The following is a 22,654-nucleotide window of genomic DNA, read 5'->3' as shown; positions in this document are numbered from 1 at the left end:
TTCACTCATTGTATAATTCATTCATTCTAATAGTTACATTCTTAGCCTAAAAGATGTTTCCTTGTTTGGAAAATTTTGATAAGTATACACTTTTTTTTGTTGTCTAAGTGTTGGATTTGATTAGATGAAAAGTGAGATCAAATAATAAAATTATGTAATTCAAGTGATTATTAAAATGGGTATATCAATTCAAGTCGTACAAATGCTAACTTGGTAATATTATAAAATGACATTTTAAAGCCTTCACTAGACTGTTAGATAGCAGCTTAAAATGTGCCCTCTAGAGATAAATAGTGGTGGTGTTTGAAATAATTACATAATATTGATCAAAATTAAATCCTTAACTAGGCTTGGTTAGAAAATGTCTTTTAGGCATATTATCATAAGGATTCTTAGGCTTCATTGAACACCTGTCCCTAAACATTTGTTCTATGCCCATGACCTCTGAGTGACTCTCCGCCACTTTAAGCTTCTCGAAAGCCTCTACAACTTCGAACATGATAGGCCGACAAGCAACATTACTATGCACACATTGCTTAAAAACTCTTGTAATTTCTAGTTCATCATCATCGTCATATGTTGCATCTTCCCCAGCAAACTTTTGTGCACTGTAATCTTTATGATAAGACATTTTTTAAATTAGTATTTAGTAACATTAGTTTGAGATGGTGTGACAATCCATGTGAAGGAATAAAATAGAGAAATGAAGTTGAAGAAATTTTAGATGAAACATAACCATGTTTGCCATCTTTAATTTTAGGTCCGCGAATCTCAATAGTTATTCTATAAAGAAAAACACTTTATTTGTAAAAACACGGAAAAATTTCATTTTGAGACAAATAATAAAAGAAAAATTCACTTCATTTGGTTGATTATTTTTTATCATACATTTTATATATAAAGTGAATCTCGATATTAATAATAAAATATTAAATGATAATTTAAATAAGTTGTTCAAGGTTAAGTCCTCTTTAAACGAACAACACCATCACACAATATCACACAATATGTTCAACAAATTCATCTCCTTTTCGTGAGTAATTCATTTGTTTTTAGTTTAGGTCACAAAATTCCAAATAGAGATAGAAAATCATTTCCCCAAAATTAACAAATCATCCAACAAAAACACACAAAAACAAAAAAACCGTGATCAATAATTTTATTTTATTTTATTTTTTCAATCATCAATATATTCGGTCAAAGTGGTCCATATCTTCTTTTCACATCTTTTGTACTCTCACTTCTCTCTCTTTAAATTTTAATTTTTAATCCTTTTATTTAATATTAATTCCTTGAGAATGGACGAGAAAAATCCTCTTGTTGGTATAAACCTTTTCTATTTTTAAAGTGTTCAATTATGATGTTTTTTTCTTTAAAAATGTTCTATTTATTAACCAAATTTGGTGTATTTTAATATTATTGAGATATTTTTAAGGATGGATTGGTACGTTATATCTTAATGTTTTATCCATACTTTTATACTTATAAAAATTTGGTATACAAAAAATTTATACATTTACCTTACATTGATTTCGATATAACTTAATTTCGGTATACAAAAAATTTATACATTTATTTTACCTTAATTTCGGTATACCTTAATTTCAGTATGGTATCGGTGTTATACCTTTGATACCTAAAAATATATTAACTTAAAAAAAATCAATTTAATATAATTACGACATAAATGTTACACAAAACAATATCATAAATTAAAATATTCGTTTCAAAATCCAATATTTGTAAAAACTTAGCAAATATTAAAAATTAAAGTTAGTTAAGAAATTGAAGTTAACAAATATAAATACAAGTATAGTCTTCAAGTTAGACTAAAGTGAAGGCGAAAGAGTAAATTTAGAACGATTTTTAATCTTATTTGTATTTGCAAATTTGTTTTATAAATTAATAATATAATTCAGGTTATATAATAATATTAATAATAAATATTAGTATTATATATATATATATATTATATATATTTTAATTTATAAATATTATACCAAAATTTTAAAAATCTCATACTTTCACCGTAACAATAATTTCGATATCGGTATCATACCTTATATTTTTTTCGGTATACCTTAAAAATTGACATTTTCAATATATTACAGTACGGTGTTTTCGATATAAATATAATATCAGTAATTTTTTTCATCCCTAAATGTTTTAATCCTTCGTGTTTTCTTTTGAAAGATAAAACTCTCTTTTTAAACAAACAACTGAATTTAGCTTTTAAAATTGAAAGTCACGATTTGATCAAAGTTTTTTTATTATTATTATTGATGTTAAAATGCATTAAGAATGTCACATTTTACACATCCACTTGTAAGACTTTAGAAGAATTTAATCTGTTTTAAATTGTTGTATTAATTAAAAAAACAGAAAATCTTTTAAACGAACTTGAATTGAACAACCTTAAATGCATGCTGTACTTTTTTTTATTAATTAATAAATATTTATTTATTTTTCCAATGAATTATCTTAAAAAGAAATTAATGCTGATATGGTACTGGGTAATATCATAATATTTGTATTGAATTGTTATATAGATACATATATTATGTTTTATTTAAGTATATATGAAAATTAATATAAATATTGTGATAATATTTTTATAAATATAGTATAAAAATATTATAATTTTTTTTTTCAAACTAAAGATGAAAAAACTTAAATAACTTGACGTTGAAAATAAAACCGTGAAATGTTAATGTTATAATATTTAAATTTTATAAACTCAGACGTGATGACATTGTGTTAGAAAAATTCAATCCTATTGGCAATAAATGCTGGGATGAAATATATAAAAAAAAATAAACGAAGTAAAGTAAAATATCATGGAAATATATTTTACGGGTCTAAGGATGAAACTGGTCATAGCAGACGATCACATTATTTATACTGCTCTCCACCTTTTAACAGTATCTTTTCATCTTTCTTTTTTACTTTTTACTTTTAACCTCTCTCTCTCTCTAGAGTTTTAACTCTCTTAAATAAGATTTTCTAATTAGACCTAGGGTGTGTTTGATGATGGGGAATTGGAATTGGAATTGGCATTGGAATTCTAATTCCAATTCCATGAGAATTGGCATTGAATTACAATTCAATTCCTATGTTTGGAAAATGATAGAATTGTAATTCAATTCCAATTCATATGTTTGGGAAAATGATAGAATTGTAATTCAATTCTAATCCAATGTTTGTAAAATAAAATATCGGTTCAAAATGTTAACTTTTAAAATATGTTTTGACGTTTTGGAACGTTTAATACGTTTTTGACATTTTTTCACATTTTCACACATTTTTCACGTTTTTCACACGTTTTTCAAGTTTTTCACACGTTTTTCACGTTTTTCAAACGTTTTTCACATGTTTTTCACGTTTTTCACGTTTTCACACGGTTTTTACACGTTTTCAAGTTTTTTACTCGTTTTAATACGTTTTCACGTTTTTCACACATTACAACACGTTTTTCACGTTTTTCACACGTTTTTCACGTTTTCACACATTTTAACACGTTTTTCACGTTTTTCACGTTTTACCACGTTTTTCACGTTTTACCACGTTTTTCACGTTTTCAAACGTTTTCACGTTTTAACACGTTTTTCACGTTTTCAAACGTTTTCACGTTTTAACACGTTTTTCACACGTTTACACACGTTTTTCACATATTTTCACACGTTTTTTATACGTTTTTCACGTTTTCACGTTTTCACACGTTTATTCACGTTTTTCACGTTTTTCACGTTTTTCACGTTTTTTAAACGTTTTTCACGTTTTTCACATGTTTTTCACGTTTTTCACACGTTTTCACACATTTTTTACACATTTTCACGTTTTTTACACGTTTTAATACATTTTCACGTTTTTCACACATTACAACACGTTTTTCACACGTTTTTCACGTTTTTCACACGTTTTTCACGTTTTTCACACATTATTCACATGTTTTTCACGTTTTCACGTTTTCACGTTTTTCACACGTTTTAACACGTTTTACACGTTTTTCACGTCTTCACGTTTTTCACGTTTTTCACGTCTTCACGTTTTTCACGTTTTTCACACGTTTTCAAACGTTTTCACGTTTTCTACACGTTTTAACATGTTTTCACACGTTTTTCACACGTTTTTCACACGTTTTTCACGTTTTTCACGTGTTAAACGTGTTAAATGTGTTAAAAATGTGTCAAACGTGTCAAAAACGTAAAAAACATGTGAAACGTGTCAATGTGTTAAAAACGTTTTAAACGTGTTAAAAACATGAAAACGTGTCAAAAACGTGTTAAACGTTCCAAACATGTGAAAATGTGTTAAACATGCCAAAACGTGAAAAACGTGTTAAACGTGTCAAAAACGTAAAAAAAAGTGTTAAATGTGTTAAAAACGTGAAAACATGTTAAACGTGTCAAAAACGTAAAAAAATGTGTTAAATGTATCAAAAACGTGAAAACGTGTTAAACGTGTCAAAAACATGTTAAACATGTGAAAAACTTGTTAAACGTGCCAAAACGTGTCAAAAACGTAAAAAAATGTGTTAAATGTGTCAAAAACATGAAAACATGTTAAACGTGTCAAAAACGTGTTAAATATGTGAAAAACTTGTTAAACGTGCCAAAACGTGTAAAACGTGTCAAAATTGTGGTAAACGTGTCAAAAACGTAAAAAAACGTGTTAAATGTGTCAAAAACGTGAAAACGCGTTAAACATGTCAAAAACGTAAAAAAAAAGTGTTACATGTGTCAAAAATGTGAAAACGTGTTAAACGCGTCAAAAACGTGTTAAATATGTGAAAAACTTGTTAAACGTGCCAAAACGTGTAAAACGTGTCAAAATTGTGGTAAACGTGTCAAAAACGTAAAAAAAAACGTGTTAAATGTGTCAAAAACGTGAAAACGCGTTAAACATGTCAAAAACGTAAAAAAACGTGTTACATGTGTCAAAAACGTGAAAACGTGTTAAACGCATCAAAAACGTGTTAAATATGTTAAAAATTTGTTAAACGTGCCAAAACATGCAAAATATGCCAAAACATAAAAAACATGTCAAACGTGTCAAAAACGTGAAAATCATGTTAAACGTGTCAAGGACGTGAAAAACGTGTTAAATGTGTCAAAAACGTGTTAAACATGTCAAGGACGTGAAAAACGTGTTAAATGTGTCAAAACGTGTTAAACGTGACAAAAACGTGTTAAACGTGCCAAAAACGTGTTAAACGTGTTAAAAACGTGAAAACCATGTTAAACGTGTCAGAAACGTGTTAGACGTGTCAAGAACGTGAAAAACGTGTTAAATGTGTCGAAAACGTGTTAAACGTGCCAAAACGTATTAAACGTGCCAAAAACGTGTTAAACGTGCCAAAATATGAAAATATGTTAAACGTGTAAAAAACGTGTAAAACGTGTTTAATGTGAAAAACGTGTTAAACATGTCAAAAACATGAAAAACGTGTTAATTTGGAATTACAATTCCGACCTAAAAAGATAGGAATTGAGAACTATCAAATTACACTATATTGAATTCCATTGGAATTCTAATTCCAATTCCAATTCTTAATATTAAAGTGTCTAACAAACATAAGAATTAGAATTGGACCCTCCAATTCCAATTCCAATGCCAATTCCAAGGCTATCAAACACACCCATAGTGTAATTTGTGCTGATTGATGTGCTGATTTCTCCTTCTTTCTTCTCTGCCAATCTGATTGCATCTAGTTTCGTGACCTGGTTTTGAGTTTTTGTGCCCACAGAATCTGGATTTTGGCTGTTTTGATTTCAATTTGTTTCCTGCTGATTTGATTTTGATATCTTCTAGGAATTAAAACCTGAAATCTTTTGCATCTGATTTCCAGAAACTACACACTAGGGGCCATGGATCAATACTTTCAACAACCAGAGTATGGTGGTACTTCAATTGAGAAGTGCATATCAAATTACCCAGATGAAAATGAAGGAAATAATTGTTCATCTGGTGGATTTGAATGCAACATCTGTTTAGATCCTGTACATGATCCAGTGGTGACATTATGCGGTCACCTCTACTGCTGGCCATGTATCTACAAATGGATCCATTTCAAAACATCCAATTCAGAAGTAGAAGAAGAAGAAGAAGAAAAGGAGAAAATGAAACCACAATGCCCAGTATGCAAAACCAACATTTCAGAAAGAAAACTTATCCCTCTTTATGCCAAAGGCCAAACTTGTTCTAAACCCTCATCATCCTCCTCCAATGACAAAATCATAATCCCTAGAAGACCTTCAAGTCCTCCCTCTTCATCCTCCTGTGTATCTCCAAACTGTCAGCAACAACAATTTCATCACCACCAAACATTGTTACAGCCTGCGGCGGCGTTGGCTGGCCGAATGGTTTATGAGAGGATATTTGGGAATTTGTATAATGGAGAGTACTCTTATAGGCTAGCAGGAAGCAGTAGTCCTAGAATGAGAAGGCACTTGGTGGAAACAGACAGATCATTGGGAAGATTATGTTTCTTTCTCTTCTGTTGTTTAATGTTCTGTCTCCTGCTCTTCTGAGCCCTCCATTGCTCTTAGGTTAGTACTTAGTACAATACAAAAACTTTTTATATGTAAAAGTTATGATCTGGGCTATAGACCATTGGTTACTACAAGGTTGAATTGGGTTCTTTTTTATATACATTCAAGACTAGATCTTGTTCTTCTTTATTTCATTTAATGTATGTATGTAAATAAGTTAAATCAAACAAGACCCAATTCAATTTGGGTCAGGATGAGAATGGTCCATTCATGAAATGGACTTATTATTCATGTCATTATCAATACTTTCGTTTGCTTCCTTGCAAATTTCTTCCTGATAGAGTATTCTTGAATCTTTTAGGGAAAATTCCAAAATTGATAGGTTCACCCATTTTGCCCATAATATTGTCAATAATTTATATTTATAGCAACTTTTAAAAAATATAACAATCAATTTATTTATAGAAAAAAATTAGGTAATGATCTAGAAGACATGTAAATAGTGTTAAATCTTCAAATAAAAAAAAATTATAATACATTTAAGATCATTTGAATAAATAAGTGATTATTATTAAATCAATTGGTGAAGTCTTTCATTTTCATTGAATGAGATCGGTTATTCACAAAATTTATAACAAAAGTAGATAGTAAAGAAACAATCTTTTTTGTTTATAATCTTATTCTAAATATATGCAATCTTTTGATTCTAGATATTATGTAAGAAATTGAAAAAAATAAAATGGGTCTATGAACTCTGAGTACAAAAATATTATATAAATTTCAGTAAGTAAATTTCCATAAGAAACATTGAAGATTAAAACGAATAGAAGAAGAATAAGATGTAGAGGTAATTAAACATCAGAATCAATCCTTTTACTATGAAAATCAAAATCAAAATACTCTTTCTTAATCAACTTTTGATATTCTTGACCTTCTTCCATCCCTTCTTGCAAGAATTTCCCACAATCTTCACTCCTTTCTGGAACAGATTCTTCAGCTCCTTTGCTCTGTCCTTCACCTGTTCTTCAAACTTCCCCATTTTCTCTTTCTTTCTTTCTTTCTTTCAAGTTCTCGAAAAACTGCCCTACCTGATAATGAATAATGAAGAAGAAGAAGAAAACGAAATGGGTTTGGTTCAATTAATAATAAGAGGGTTTATATAAACTATAAAGTCAAGTTACATTATGCGGTCCAACTCATCAACCGACACGTGGAGGTGACAGGTTGGATCTCTTCTGTTTTTTTTTTTGGTTTTTTTTAAAGATGAGCATCAAACTACGTGCCACATCTAACGGTAAATAAACATCTTATCTCTCTAGGGACCATAAAGTTGGATATTTTCTTAGCAACCGAAATATTCAAACTAGTCCTTTTAGTTTTGTTATATTTACAAAAACTTGCCCATATTCTTTAAAACATTTAAATTAAGCACCAAATTCACCAAATTATATCATTACTTTTGTAATTGACAGTTGGAATGAGAGCTGGATGTTTTAAAAACAAAGAAGATGCTTTTTTTCATAACAATAATGTTAATGATAATAAACTTTCCAGAAGAAACAGTTGTATATAAAGTAAACAAGTCCATGTGGAGAGAACAAAACTTAAGATTGATTCTTTCTTTCTCTCATCAAACAAGGGTTAAGTTTTAAGCAAGACAACTGTTGTTCTTGATGATGAAGATTTCAGAATTATAAGTATTGCTTCACAGTACAGTTAGATTGATAGCCCTTTTAAATTAAAAATAAATAAATAAAATTTCCAACACTTCTACTACCCATCTAACCAAATCCAACACTTAGGCAACAACAAAAACAAAATTTGGTGTATATTTATAAAAAAAAAAACTTTATGCTAAGAATGTATTGTACAAAAAGTGAACGAGAGGAGAACTCAATTTTCTCACCAACAATATAAGAACATCCAAGAATGCAACCAATTATAAATAGAGAAATGATAAAGCCAACGAATGACTAGCGAAAGCAAGGCCACGAATCCTACGTGGCCTTGCCAGCTAGGAGAGAGAAAGAAAAAAAAAATAAAAAAAAATAAAACGTTTCTGCATATCCTCTTTCACCCAATAGGGTTTCATATTTCTGCATTTCTTTCTCTCTCTGAAACGCTTCATTTATTTCTCTTCTCCAGCTCCGGCAGCATTTATTTCTCTTCTCCGGCTGCATTTATTTTTTTCCACGGCTGCATTTACTTCTCAATGGTATCCTTTTTAAGGATCTTTATTATTTTTTTAATAGATCCAGAGTTTAGATTTTATAGATCTAGGGTTTAGATTTTACAGATCTAGGGTTTTACATTTTACAGATGTATATATGGATTTAAACGGTTTGAATTTTCAGGATACAGAAGCACCAAACTTGAACAACCCAGTAGATGAAGAACTTAACCTGAACAGTTCCACCCCCGTTGAACCCCAAAGGTACCCTGAACAGATCTAGTGGTTTCGGGACAAGAAAGGGTCCTTCCTTGTCCCGAAATGGTTGGTTTCGGGACAAGAAATGGTCCTTCCTTGTCCCGAAATGTGTGGTGTCTTGTAAGAAAATGTTGTGTTTCGGGTAAAAAAATTTTGTGTTTCGGGACCCGAAATGAGTCGTTTCGGGACAAGAAAGGGTCAAAACCAACCATTTCGGGACAAACATTGTTTTGTTTCGGGACCCGAAATAGGTGGTTTCGGGACCTGAAAGGTGGTTTCGGGACCCGAAACGGGTGGTTTCGGGACCCGAAACTTGTTGTTTCGGGACCCGAAAGGTTGTTTGGTGACCCGAAAGGTGGTTTCGGGACTCGAAACGGGTTGTTTCGGGACCCGAAACTGGTTGTTTCGGGACCCGAAAGGTGGTTTCGGGACTCGAAACGGGTTGTTTCGGGACCCGAAACTGGTTGTTTCGGGACCCGAAAGGTGGTTTCGGGACTCGAAACGGGTTGTTTCGGGACCCGAAATGGTTGGATTCGGGACCCGAAATGGGTGTTTTATGGACTTTTTTCTTACGGTTTCACATAATTTTTGCAGTCACATTCCTAGTGTTGGAATGACATTTTCCTCCGAAGAACAACTTCTTGAATTCTACACATCATATGCCCACTTAACGGGATTCGGCATTACCAAATTAGGGAGCAAAAATGTAGGTGGTAAGAGGAAATATTTCAGCGTTGGTTGTGCCAAGAGTTTTATGAAAGAATCGAAAGCAAAAAATAAGTTTCATCAGCCTAGACCAATAACGAAGACAGATTGTAAAGCAAAGATTAATGTTGTTGTTCGAAATGAAGGGGAATATGTGATAACAAGTATTTCTCTTGAGCACAACCATACATTAAGCCCAAAGAGAATACGTCATGTTAGATCCTACAAAGTGATTGACGGAAATGTAAAAAGAAGATTGGATACAAACGATGAAGCTGGAATAACTGTGGCCAAAACATTTCAATCACTTGTAGTTGAAGCTGGAGGGTATGAAAACATGTCTTTCGATGAGAGGACATGTAGAAATTACGTTACAGAAGCACGACGGTTGAGGTTAGGGATTGGGGATGCTGAAGCACTCACTAATTATTTCTTAAGAATGCAAACCAGGAACTCAAACTTCTTCTACCTTATTGATTTGGACGAGGAATCCCGAATTAAAAACGTGTTTTGGGCAGATGGTAGGTGCAGGGCTGCCTTTGAAGATTTTCATGATGTTATCTCTTTCGATACAACCTATTTGACAAATCGCTATGACATGCCTTTCGCTCCGTTTGTTGGTGTTAATCATCATGGTCAATCCATTTTGCTTGGATGTGGATTATTGTCAAGTGAGGATTCAAATTCTTTCACTTGGTTGTTTAGAACTTGGTTGGAATGTATGCATGATAGACCTCCAAATGCCATAATCACAGACCAATGTCGATCCATGGCGATTGCAATTGAGAAGGTATTTCCTAAAACTCATCATCGATTTTGTTTGTGGCATATAATGAAGAAACTTCCTATAAAACTTGGAAGCCATACTGAATATCATCTAATAAAGAAGAGGCTGAAAAACATAGTATACAATTCCATAAATATTCAACAATGTGAAGATGATTGGAATAGATTAATTGAAGATTATCAGTTGGAAGATAATGTTTGGTTGAAATCTTTGTATTTGGAAAGATCTAAATGGATACCTGTTTATGTCAAAGGACAATTTTGGGCCGGCATGTCAACATCTCAACGGAGTGAAAGTATGAACGCATTCTTTGATGACTACGTGTAGTCCAAAACATCTCTCAAACAATTCGTCGAGCAATATGATAGGGCTCTGTTGCGAAATATCGAGAGAGAAAAGAAATTGGATTTCAAACCTTTTAATTCTTTGATACCAACTGTAAGTGGATTTGCCTTTGAAAGACAATACCAAACCTTCTACACTCCAGATATATTTAGATTGGTTCAAGAAGAAGTTAGAGGTTTGATGTTGTGCGACATCTCAGTCATTGAAGAGGAAGGGTCAGTTAGTATATTTAGAGTTGAGGAAATCATTCTGGGGGTTAATGGAGAACATGTAAGAGATGTTTCTTACAAAGTACATTACACAGAAAATGATTGCAATGTGAAATGTCAATGTCGATTGTTTGAGTTCAGAGGTGTTTTGTGTAGGCATATCATGGCTGTATTGAAAAAAATGAGGGTGAATGAGGTACCAATGCATTATATAATGGACCGGTGGCGTAAAGATATTAAGCGTGGGTATCAAAATATCACCAACATTTATGATTCAGATATGTCTGTTGAAGAAAAAAAACGTCACAATAGTCTAACTCGATTGATGCAAGAGGTTCAACAAGTTGGAGTAAAATCTGAAGTCAGCTGTTCTTTTTGGATGAACGGAATAAAAGGCTTGATGGAACAGTTTATGTCACTTAATCATGGAAGCCATACTGAAGCATCTAAAGACCAAAGCACAGAAGCATCTCCATCTCCATCTCCATTTCAATCTCCCGCTACATCCATTTTGATACACTCTCCTAACAAAGTTAGAAGTCGAGGACGACCACCAACAAAGAGGAAACAATCCTTAATTGAAAAAATCCCCAAGACTTCGAGATCAAAAAAGAAGAGAGATACGGCCACAACATCTACAGTTTTGGATTCAACACAACAACAACAGCAATGGAATGATCCACTTTCAACTCAATTTTCCTTTACATCACTTTTGTCCTCTCAAGTATATGTCGAAGATAATGCGTGTGGGGATAACATTCAACGAAGATAGTATTTATTTGATAATGAAGAGAGTACTTATTTGATAATGTTGTTGTCACTTTGAATATTTTTACTTTTTTATCATATCTTTAACGAAGATAGTATTTATTTGATATTGAAGAGAGTACTTATTTGATAATGTTGTTGTCACTTTGAATATTTTTACTTTTTTATCATATCTTTAACGAAGATAGTACTTATTTGATAATGTTCTTGTCCCGAAACCATCCAATTCGGGTCCCGAAACAACTTTTCGGGTCCCGAAACCACACGTTTCTTGTCCCGAAACAACTTTTCGGGTCCCGAAACCATCCATTTCGGGTCCCGAAACAACTTTTCGGGTCCCTAAACCATCCATTTCGGGTCCCGAAACCATCCATTTCGGGTCCCGAAACCATCCATTTCGGGTCCCGAAACCACACGTTTCTTGTCCCGAAACAACTTCTCGGGTCCCGAAACCACACGTTTCTTGTCCAGAAACAACTTCTCGGGTCCCGAAACCACACGTTTCTTGTCCCGAAACAACTTCTCGGGTCCCGAAACCACACGTTTCTTATCCCGAAACAACTTTTCGGGTCCCGAAACCATTCATTTCTTGTCCCGAAACCACACGTTTCTTGTCCCTAAACCAAACGTTTCTTGTCCCTAAACTACTTTGTTTTTGTCCCGAAATGGTATTTTCAACTCATATTATACTTGTTTTCTTGTCACGAAATGGCATTTTCAACTCATATTATACTTGTTTCTTGTTTTTTAACTCATACTATAATTGAAGACTAGAAAATAATTGAAGACAAAAAATTTATATACTTGGATTATTATACAGGTTAAATGTTTCAGGACAATCTTCTTTCAAAATTTCCAGATACTTCAATAAGATGTTCCTTAGATTTCGGTTCAAACTTGAACGGATGATCATTGCGGTGTATTTGGCTCGCAAAGCTTCAATCATTCCCTTTGCCTAAGAAAATGATAATTCACCGGTTATTTATTAAAGATTTGTGAAACAAATAAAATGTGAAAATATTTAACTTACATTTTTTTGGCTTATAGCACATTCCCAATCTGCATTGCCATAGTAAGTATGAATATGTCTCATGCAGTATATTCCGCAATCCGTTTTATTTGAACTGTCTTGCCAATGTAAATTTAAAACATTGACCGGGAATTGGGCAATTTGGGTTGACATCTCTTGGTCGATAGTATTGAAGTACTCCACAACGTTTTCAACCTGTTTTACAAAGAAGTTAATAAACATAAACACTTTAACATACATTATGTGTAAAAAACACTTCAACAATACCAGTTTCCGAATTGTAACATATTTATGTTCCCATTCTATATCTGGGTCCAGTGGTAGATTGTCGAGGACTTCAATTACTTTCTTCGCAATGTTGATGACAACAACATAATAATGACTTTCGTATAAAATTGGGAAAAATATCTGCAAAATTATGACCATGAATCAGATGACATATATGAGCAAGAATAAGTATTTAATATAAGCATATTGAACTTACCAGATTAGTAGTTTTCATGTCTTCGGGTGTTATTTGGAAAATTCTCATTTCTTCAATCAGTCTTTCGATAAAAAGCTCTTTCGTTCTCCAAAAGTCCTGCAAATTAAGTCAACATGACAATAAGACAATTGGTTTATACAATAATGAAAGATATAGAGAATGGTTTATACAACATATTTGAGGATTATTTAACAATACAAATTTGTTGTCATGCAATTGAAAATACTAGAAATGAGATATACCTGGATAGGTTACCTAGGTGATCACACCAGAGAAAGCAACTGACAACAAATAATACGAAGTCTATCTTGAAATTGTTGTCAGCAGCTTTGTTCTCAATGATTTTGATCGGCATAGCAGTAGCTAAAGGAGCGCCATTAACGGGGTTACCCCATCGAGTCCTAAATGCCTTCAACTTGTCATCAATCTCGTTATTCTGATATTCTAAAATATCCAGCTCCCCTCTGGGGAGACCCAATACCATATGAACGTCCTCTTCTTCGATTTTCACTTCCTCGCCATTCTCTAGGGTGAATGAACATTTATTGCAGTCAAACTTTCTGACTAGATAACGAGAGATCTCACCGGGGCATTTTGAAAGCGATAATGAAAGTAGAGCGCCAAAGCCTATTGACTTCACAGCATCTTTTTGTTCCTTAGACAGCATTTGAAGAAGATTGAAAAGGCCACTAGACGATGTCCTAGTTAAAAATAAGTTGTGGGGGGCTGCTTTGGGAGCTGTGGCTCTAGGGGATTTTGGAACTGATTTGGGAGCTGCATTTGGAGCTGTTGCTCTAGGGGATTTGGGAAATGGTTTGGAAGCTGCTTTGGGAGCTGGATTGGGAGCTGATTCTTGGACAATACTTTTACGTTTATTTGCCCTACAACAACAAATGATAAACATTTAAAAGCCATGAAGCAAATAATCACTAAAATGAAGCAATTCGGGTCCCGAAACCATCCATTTCGGGTCCCGAAACCACCATTTCGGGTCCCGAAACCATCCATTTCGGGTCCCGAAACCACCATTTCGGGTCCCGAAACCATCTATTTCGGGTCCCGAAACCATCCATTTCGGGTCCCAAAACCATCCATTTCGGGTCCCGAAACACACTTTCGGGACCCTAAATTCAGCCAAACATTAAGTAATCCAACTTTCGGGTCCTGAAACCATCCATTTCGGGTCCCGAAACACACTTTCGGGACCCTAAATTCACCCAAACATTAAGTAATCCAACTTTCGGGTCCCGAAACCATCCATTTCGGGTCCCGAAACACACTTTCGGGACCCTAAATTCAGCCAAACATTAAGTAATCCAACTTTCGGGTCCCGAAACAGCCTATTTCGGGTCCCGAAACTACACTTTCGGGACCCTAAATTCAGCCAAACATGAAGTTATCCCACTTTCGGGACCCATAACAGCCTATTTCGGGTCCCGAAATCACACTTTCGGGACCCTAAATTCAGCCAAACATTAATTTTCCCACTTTCGGGACCCATAACAGCCTATTTCGGGTCCCGAAATCACACTTTCGGGACCCTAAATTCAGCCAAACATTAATTTTCCCACTTTCGGGACCCATAACAGCCTATTTCGGGTCCCTAAATTCAGCAAATACCCAATAAATTTAGTTTTGGCTAACAATAATTCAACCATACACAATTAAATCAGACTTTCGGGTAACGAAAACTTTGTTTCGATAACCATAATGCAGTAATACCCTAACCATAACTCTGAAACCCTAACCCTAACCGCAAAACGCTAACCCTACGATTCTAAAATAGAAGATGTCTTATTTACCTTGTCCTTGGAGATCTTGGGGCCTTGCATGGAGATTTACCTGAAACACCAGCCTGAAAAGAAAATATTACGAAATGAACACGAAGGCGGACGATTCTGAAACTGAAATATTAAAGAATGAGAAGTGTCTTACCATTTTCGAGCGAAAGAAGAAAGTAGAAGTCGGGATGCCGGAGTGATAAATCGCCAGAGAAGACGCCGGTTCGTTCGCCGGATGTGATAAATCGTCAGAGAAGAAAGAGAGGGAAGAAGAAAGAAGAAAGAGGAGCTGAAACGTTTTATTTTTTTTTTATTTATTTTTTATTTTTTTTTCTTTCTCTCTCCTAGCTGGCAAGGCCACGTAGGATTCGTGGCCTTGCTTTCGCTAGTCATTCGTTGGTTTTATCATTTCTCTTATAAATAATATATAGAATCATAAACAGGGCTGGCCCAGAATAAGCCTACGTCCCTATCTATTATATTTTTAAATATAAAATGGTGTAATTTATTATATTTTAAATATAAAAGGGTGTAATTGAGTGGAATAAGATAAAATTTATTGTTTTTGGACCGGCAAACCCGGTGAACCGACAGTCAAATATGGTTGGGTTAATGAAAAAATCAGAAATGCAATAAACTCAAATAAATTCGGCTAATCCGTCGGTTGGACCGAAATCCGATAACCCGGTTAACCCAACGGGCTTATCCTATTTTTATTAAAAAAAAACACTTCTTTTCTTTCTCCCTTATTACTCACTCATCTCCCTCCCCGTATATTTTGTTCCGGGTTTATCTATTTCTAATTCTAATTGTAGTAGTTTATATTTATTTTAATTGTTTAATCTATAACTTAAGAGTTGCTGTTAAAATTATTTTAATTGTGTTGTACTTATTCTCTACTAGAGGCAATTAATATATTGTAATTGTAAAATAATACTTTGAATTTTGATTTTACTTTGACTATTGTATAAATAATTTTATATTATTTTATTATTACGTGAAACTCATTAATTAGTTTGACCAGTTGACTCACCGATTGAACTAGTAACCCAATGACCTAGTCCCTTCACCAGATTGATGACCGGAGCGGGTTTCAAAACTATGGTAAAAAAACAAATATAATTTTGATTTGATTATAAATTCAAATCTCTTCAAAAAAACCATTTTTTCTATTAAATTTTTAATTTAGACTTAATTAACAAAAAAAACAAATATTGAACTTTTTCCTATCAGGAGGACTGGGCAGCCCATAACTAGGGCCAACTCTAATCCTAACCGATAAATGAGCAAAAACTAAATACAACCGAATTTACCTTGTGAGATAACCGATAATATATTTTACTGTCACCATGAATGAAGAGATATCCAGTAAAAGCTTAGCTTGAATAAAGAAAATCAAATTACAACCAAACTTGAAGGGACTGAAAAGAAAACGGATAATAGTAAGAACAAATTAAAAACTAAACAACATCATGTTTTGTTTTTTTCAAGGACTTGCATCTGTCAGCATAGTTAAATATTATTTATTATTTTTACATTATAAATTCAATTAAAATTTGGTTCATTTCAATATGATAGCCTCTAGAATATTTCTAAATAGGTCCTTTTGGAGTCGAATTTGTTGATTCTCGTTATAAGAAGATATCAAATTAATGGGCTACATCAAAATGGCGTGTAAACTTGTTTATATATGAAAACTTCTTATTACATGATATTCCAAAATTTCTAGGCAAAGAATATTTATTTGTTCAAGTTTTACTAATTATAGTGTTTAAGCTGAAAAAAGACCTCTGAATATTCGAAGTTGTAGAAACGAAAACTTAAAGTGGCAGAAGTGTGTAGAACAAATGTTCCGGGACAAATGTGTCCATAACTATTTTATTATCAATATTATATAATTATATCATTTATCTTGATAATACGTGACAAAATTAAAAGACATATTTCTCTACTATTTATTTTATTTTTTATTTTTTAAGTAATAAGGTCACGTGACATCATTTTCTCATTTAAATTCCTTCCCCAACGTTTCTCTTTTGATTACCTGAAAAAATCAAATAATTTTTCCCTTTTCTTTTTTCTCAAATTTTTATTTTTTACCATCAATGATGTGATGTCACATTATTCTCGTTCCCTCTCCTCAAAATTACTTATAAGATAAATTATAATATTCAAATTCATGTGTCAAAGTTTTATTTAAATAACAGTATTAAGTTGAAGTGTGTTGTGGGGAGTTGAAATTGATAACATAATAAGTTAATAATTGTGGGATGTACTCAATTTGGAATTGAAACCGAAATGGATTATTATTTATTTTATTTTATAATTATTTTCTTTTTAAAAATTGTGATTGTTTGATTTATTTAATTAGGTCTTGTGGCATAGTTTAAAAGAAAACAGTGTAAAAAATGATTGGGTCTCGATCCAGTCTTAATATATAAAAAAATAGAATGATTCCCAAATTTACAGAAAAACATAAATGGGCCTTAGTCCAGTTTATAACATTTCTTTTTAATTTGTATCATGAATTAAGTTTTCAAAAACCTAAATCAGGTATAAGTAACATCAATAATTAGTCTCACAAGGCAATACATATGATCAATTCATTTAAAGCCTAAATCACAATCTTTTATAACTATAAGCTTCATTAATTAACTTTAACATAAATAATTCATTTTATAATGTTTTCTTGATCAAAACCTCATCCAGTTAAAAAGAAAAATAAGATTGAGATTAAGATTGTTTAGAGAATAAAATTATTCTTTTTTTTTCTCAAAAAAGAAAAATAATACAATACCTTGACATTTTTAATGATTTTGAACAAATTTGAAACTAGTTGTAATTGAATTTTTTGCACAAGATGATTAAATCTTAATTTAATAGGTAAAATAATAAAGAACCATTCAACCCATTTTATGAAAATGTTTTCTCTTTTCAATATTTTAAATAGCCAAGAGTGTTTTGTGGGTGGGTTTTGTTTGGTGCATTCTAAATATTAAATGTGATTAATGTTGACACAAGTCAGACAAATTATATTGACTAAGTTAAAAACAGTTTCCACTAAACCCTACTAAATTAGTTTTTAACCAATTATTTAGTTTTTAATTTATTGATTTTATTCTAATTAATCAATAATAAAATAACTTAATTCAAATAAATATTCAATATCTTAAAATTAAATAATAAGTTACATTATTAAATAATAACTTAAATTTATTGTTTCTTTTCCAAAAATAATTAAATATATGTCCTATAGTATATATAAAACAGTCCTATGTATGTAATATATATATATATATATATATATATATATATATATATATATATATATATATATATATATATATATATATATATATATATTAAGTATATAAAAATCTTATTATTATTGAGGAAAATAGTCAAGGAACAAATAAATGTGTAGGAAAACAGTGAAGAATAAAAGAAACAATGACTGGAAAGTTTCAAGAAAATTAGAGTTGGTTTATTTGTGGTCTCCAATTTCAAATAACAGAAAAAAGAATTTACATGCTTAATTAAGAACTGATGAGAAAAAAATGTAGTTATATATATTTTTTTTTGAAAAAACAAAGGCTATTATTAATAAGTTGAAAGAGTTAATATCAATCTGCCTATCAATCAATATAAACGGTATAATATACATTGAAATCTAAACTTTAAGCCCTAAATTCACCTGAATATATTGAAGAGACGGTGAAAAGTCGATAATATTGGACGAGGAACGATAATGTTGAACGAGGTTGATCGATGATGTTGAACGAAGTTGGAATGGAAAGTCGACAGTTGTGAAGACGTAGTTTTGAAAGTCGGGGTGGGAGGAAGAATCGGGGAGGTTTTGTTTTAAATTAGGGCCAAAAGTTTATATATACGATGAAATGACGAGAATCACTATTCACGCGTTTCATCTAAATGCGTGAGTTGATTAACGCGTTTTAGATGAAAAGTGTGAATGGTAATTCTCGTTAATTGAAAAACGAGAACTGTCATTCACGCTTTTCATCTAAAACGCGTTAATCAACTCACGCGTTTTAGATGAAAACGCGTGAATGACAATTCTCGTAAATGAGCGTAAAATCAGGCGCCCAAGAAATATTTCTAACATTTCGCAGGGCAAAAGGGCTTCCTTTAAAAGGGGCTTTTTTTTAATTTCGCTATCAAATTTCCCTTTATAATATACTGAAATGCGATCACATCAAAAACATGGGAATCTTTTTCTTTATTTTTTTACTTATTTTATCAATATTTACGCCGTTAATATAGAAAATTAAAAACTTAAATAAATAAAAAGCTAGAATAAGATAACTGACAAATTTTATACATTTATTTATTATCAAATACAATTCAATCTTATTACTTTGACAATAACTAGATCCCCAAATACAATATTAATCTTATTAAAATTATTACTTCAATTTTCTTATAAATCTTATTCTTCTTTATCTGTATTAATAAATTATAAGTAAAAAGTACACTTAAAATAGTTTCTTACAAAGACATACAAAAAAAAACTAATGAAAAATTACAAACTTATTTTTTACAATTTAAAAACTAAATCTTTTAAGCCTCATAATCATGTACTAACATCAATTGTAATTTAAAAATCATCTATAATTTGAAATATGTTTTTTTTGTACAACTATCAGCTGCAATTTAGACTTATGTTTTCTAAATAGAACATTTCTAATTTTCATTAAATTTTCATATAAAATTTATACAAAATTAATAAGTAAAAGATAATATATAAAATTCATACATGTTTCTTATCTCATTTACTTTTTGAAATTGAAACTTTATTAATATTTCTAAAATAAAGATTTCATTCTTCACTTTAGAGTTACTAAAAAATAACCATTTCTAAAATAAAGATTGCATTCTTTACTTTAGAGTTACTAAAAAATAACATTTTAAAAACTTTAATGTTATAATTTTATTTAGTATTTAATTTATCTTGTAAAGTTTTTAAGTTTATTTTTGAGTAATTTAAAAGTAAAGAATGAAATTCTTTATTTTAGAAATATTCATACAAATTTTAGAAATAAATGAGATAGGATAGTATGTATGAATTTTACCTATTTTTAATAAAAAATATATTATATTATATATATTAATTTTATATAAATTTTACATTCAAATAATTTAATGAAAAATTGGATATATTCCGCTTATAAAAAAGAATTTTTTTTAAAGAAAAACATAAGTCTAATTTTAGTTTATAATTGTCAAATGAAAAACATATTTCAAATTGTAGATGATTTAAGTATATAATACACAAAGAATAAACTTTTTAAAAGATGTAAAAAAAACTGAAAATTAAGATGTTATGATAGAAATAGTATAGAAGAGAATGAAGAAAGTGAGTGAAAAATTAATTTAATTTTTCATTAGTTTTGTAAAAATAATATTTTAAATTGAAGTGAATAACAGTCACCAAAACAATATGAATTTAATTAACATGTTATTTTTATGTTCAAAATAATTTTATTATTATTTTTTCAGAAAAGTTGTATCATTCATATATAGAGTTTTTCAGAAAAGATTATCAAATTAATTTATCTGATACAGTTCAATAAAGGAAAGCATCTGTCAAATTTCCTAACAAGTAGTTCACAAATCAGATATTCATCATTAATAAAAAAAAAATCAGCAGCCTAGATAATAACTTTAATGCATTTTAACAACAATAAAAAAAAATTGGGATCAATATGTGACTTTCAATTTTAAAAACTAAATTATTAATTTCTTTTATTTTTTTATAAGAAAGTTTATTTTTCAAGAGAAAAACCCGAAGAATTAGAACATCCTAATAAGATTAAAATACACTAAATTGCTGTTAATAAATAAAACATTATCAGGTCTAATATCAATGAAGAATAAAGATGACAAGAAATTGCAATAATTTAAACCAAATCTGGTGACAAGAAAACAAAGAATTTATAAATTGTATTTATTGAATTTTTGTATTAATCAAAACTTATTAACCACACTAACTTCATTATTGTTAGCAATTTATCTTTACTCCACATTTTAAATTTTAAACACTATTTAGCAAAGTTTAAAATGAATTTTAATAATTTACTTCTTATACTAGTTTATTGCAAAAAATAAAACAATGCAATCAAATGAAAGATTGAAAAAAATAATAACTTCGAAAACTCACCAAAGAAAAAAGAAAATAACATATTAACAAATTTATTATTTTATTTTAAAAAGTTAACTTCAAAATTTTTTATTAACAATTTAATATTTATTTGTAAGATTATATAATATAGATGATGAAAAATGAATTCAAATATAACCAAAAAAATATTACATGGTCAATATCAGCATGAAGAATATGCACTTAAATATATAAAAAAAAGAAGAAGCTATAACTGATTTGAAAACTATACTTTCAGACCCTAATGAAATAATACTATGTGAATATCCATTTTAAAATACTTTTGTGTCGTGTTTGTTATGCAGTAATAAACTGTAGATATAAGATTTTTAGTAAATTTAGTTAGTTGTTTGATTTATTATTTTGTATAAACAGTATTTAAAAGTGATATAATTTATACTTTAAACTAGGTCCTATCGTGTACCAATTATAAACATATATAAAAAATATATTTACATATTTACCCTTAAATTTGATTATATATTTTTTTTCTTTAAAAGTCATATTCCGTATTTATCTTTCTATTTTGATTATTTTTTTCCTTAAACATTCATATTTGAGATGTTATCTTAATTATAATTTTGGTAATTATATTTGTCAGAATCTATATAATTATATTATTATTTTATTACTTATGTGAGCAGTGTAAATAGTTTGGTTTTGAATTATTTTCTTTAACAACTTGTATATTTTTAAATGAGGTAAAAAAATTACTTATTTTAAGTTATAATTTAATACCGTGATAAGAAATTGTTTTCTAAATGAGATAAAAGAGTATAAAATTTCTCAATGAATATAGAAATACAAAACTGGAAGTGAGAATCAAAGTCTTATTATTTAATATGAACAAATATCCTCTTTTGTTAACAACATTTTATAACATAAAAAAAATGTGTACAAATTACAAGTAATAATAAAAAAATACATGAATAAAGAGAAATAATAATAAAAAAAAAATATATATATTAATTTAATAATTAAATTAAATTTATATAAATATAAAGGGCAAAATCATCTTTTACATTTTATACAACATATACTACCCACCAAACACAAAATCATTAAATCCATACAATTTATAACTCTCTTATACTTTCAACCAAATGCAAATAACATATATAACTTATACCTCTTAATACCCTTTACAACTTATATCCTTACAATTAATACATATATAACTAATACAACATAACAAACGCTACCTTGGATTATCATATTCATAATTATATTTGTTATAATAATCTCTATCGATCATCATTTATTAATGTTAACTTTATTAGTTAACTTTAATTCTTTATTTATTAAATTATTTTGTTTATATGCTAAAACTAAAAATACAATGTCTAAATTAAAACATGCATTTAGATACTGAGAAAATGAGAAATTTGTGTGTGAACTTAGATAAAAAGTAAACAAAAAATATAAATAAAAATAAAAATACAAAATTG

General features: G+C 30.2%; 1 protein-coding gene across 1 annotated transcript; it reads left to right on the top strand.

Annotated features, from left to right (window-relative positions):
• Positions 1–5,675: 5,675 nt before the first annotated feature.
• Positions 5,676–6,644, top strand: LOC124940722 (E3 ubiquitin-protein ligase RMA1H1-like). Its single transcript, XM_047481258.1, has one exon. The coding sequence runs from the start codon at positions 5,868–5,870 to the stop codon at positions 6,528–6,530; it is 663 nt and encodes a 220-aa protein (XP_047337214.1). The 5' UTR covers positions 5,676–5,867; the 3' UTR covers positions 6,531–6,644.
• Positions 6,645–22,654: the final 16,010 nt, after the last annotated feature.

This window comes from Impatiens glandulifera, chromosome 5 (assembly GCF_907164915.1).
Source record: "Impatiens glandulifera chromosome 5, dImpGla2.1, whole genome shotgun sequence".
Classification (NCBI taxonomy): domain Eukaryota; kingdom Viridiplantae; phylum Streptophyta; class Magnoliopsida; order Ericales; family Balsaminaceae; genus Impatiens; species Impatiens glandulifera.
The sequence above is the reverse complement of the archived record's forward strand: the minus strand, read 5'-3'. Positions and strand labels throughout refer to the sequence as shown.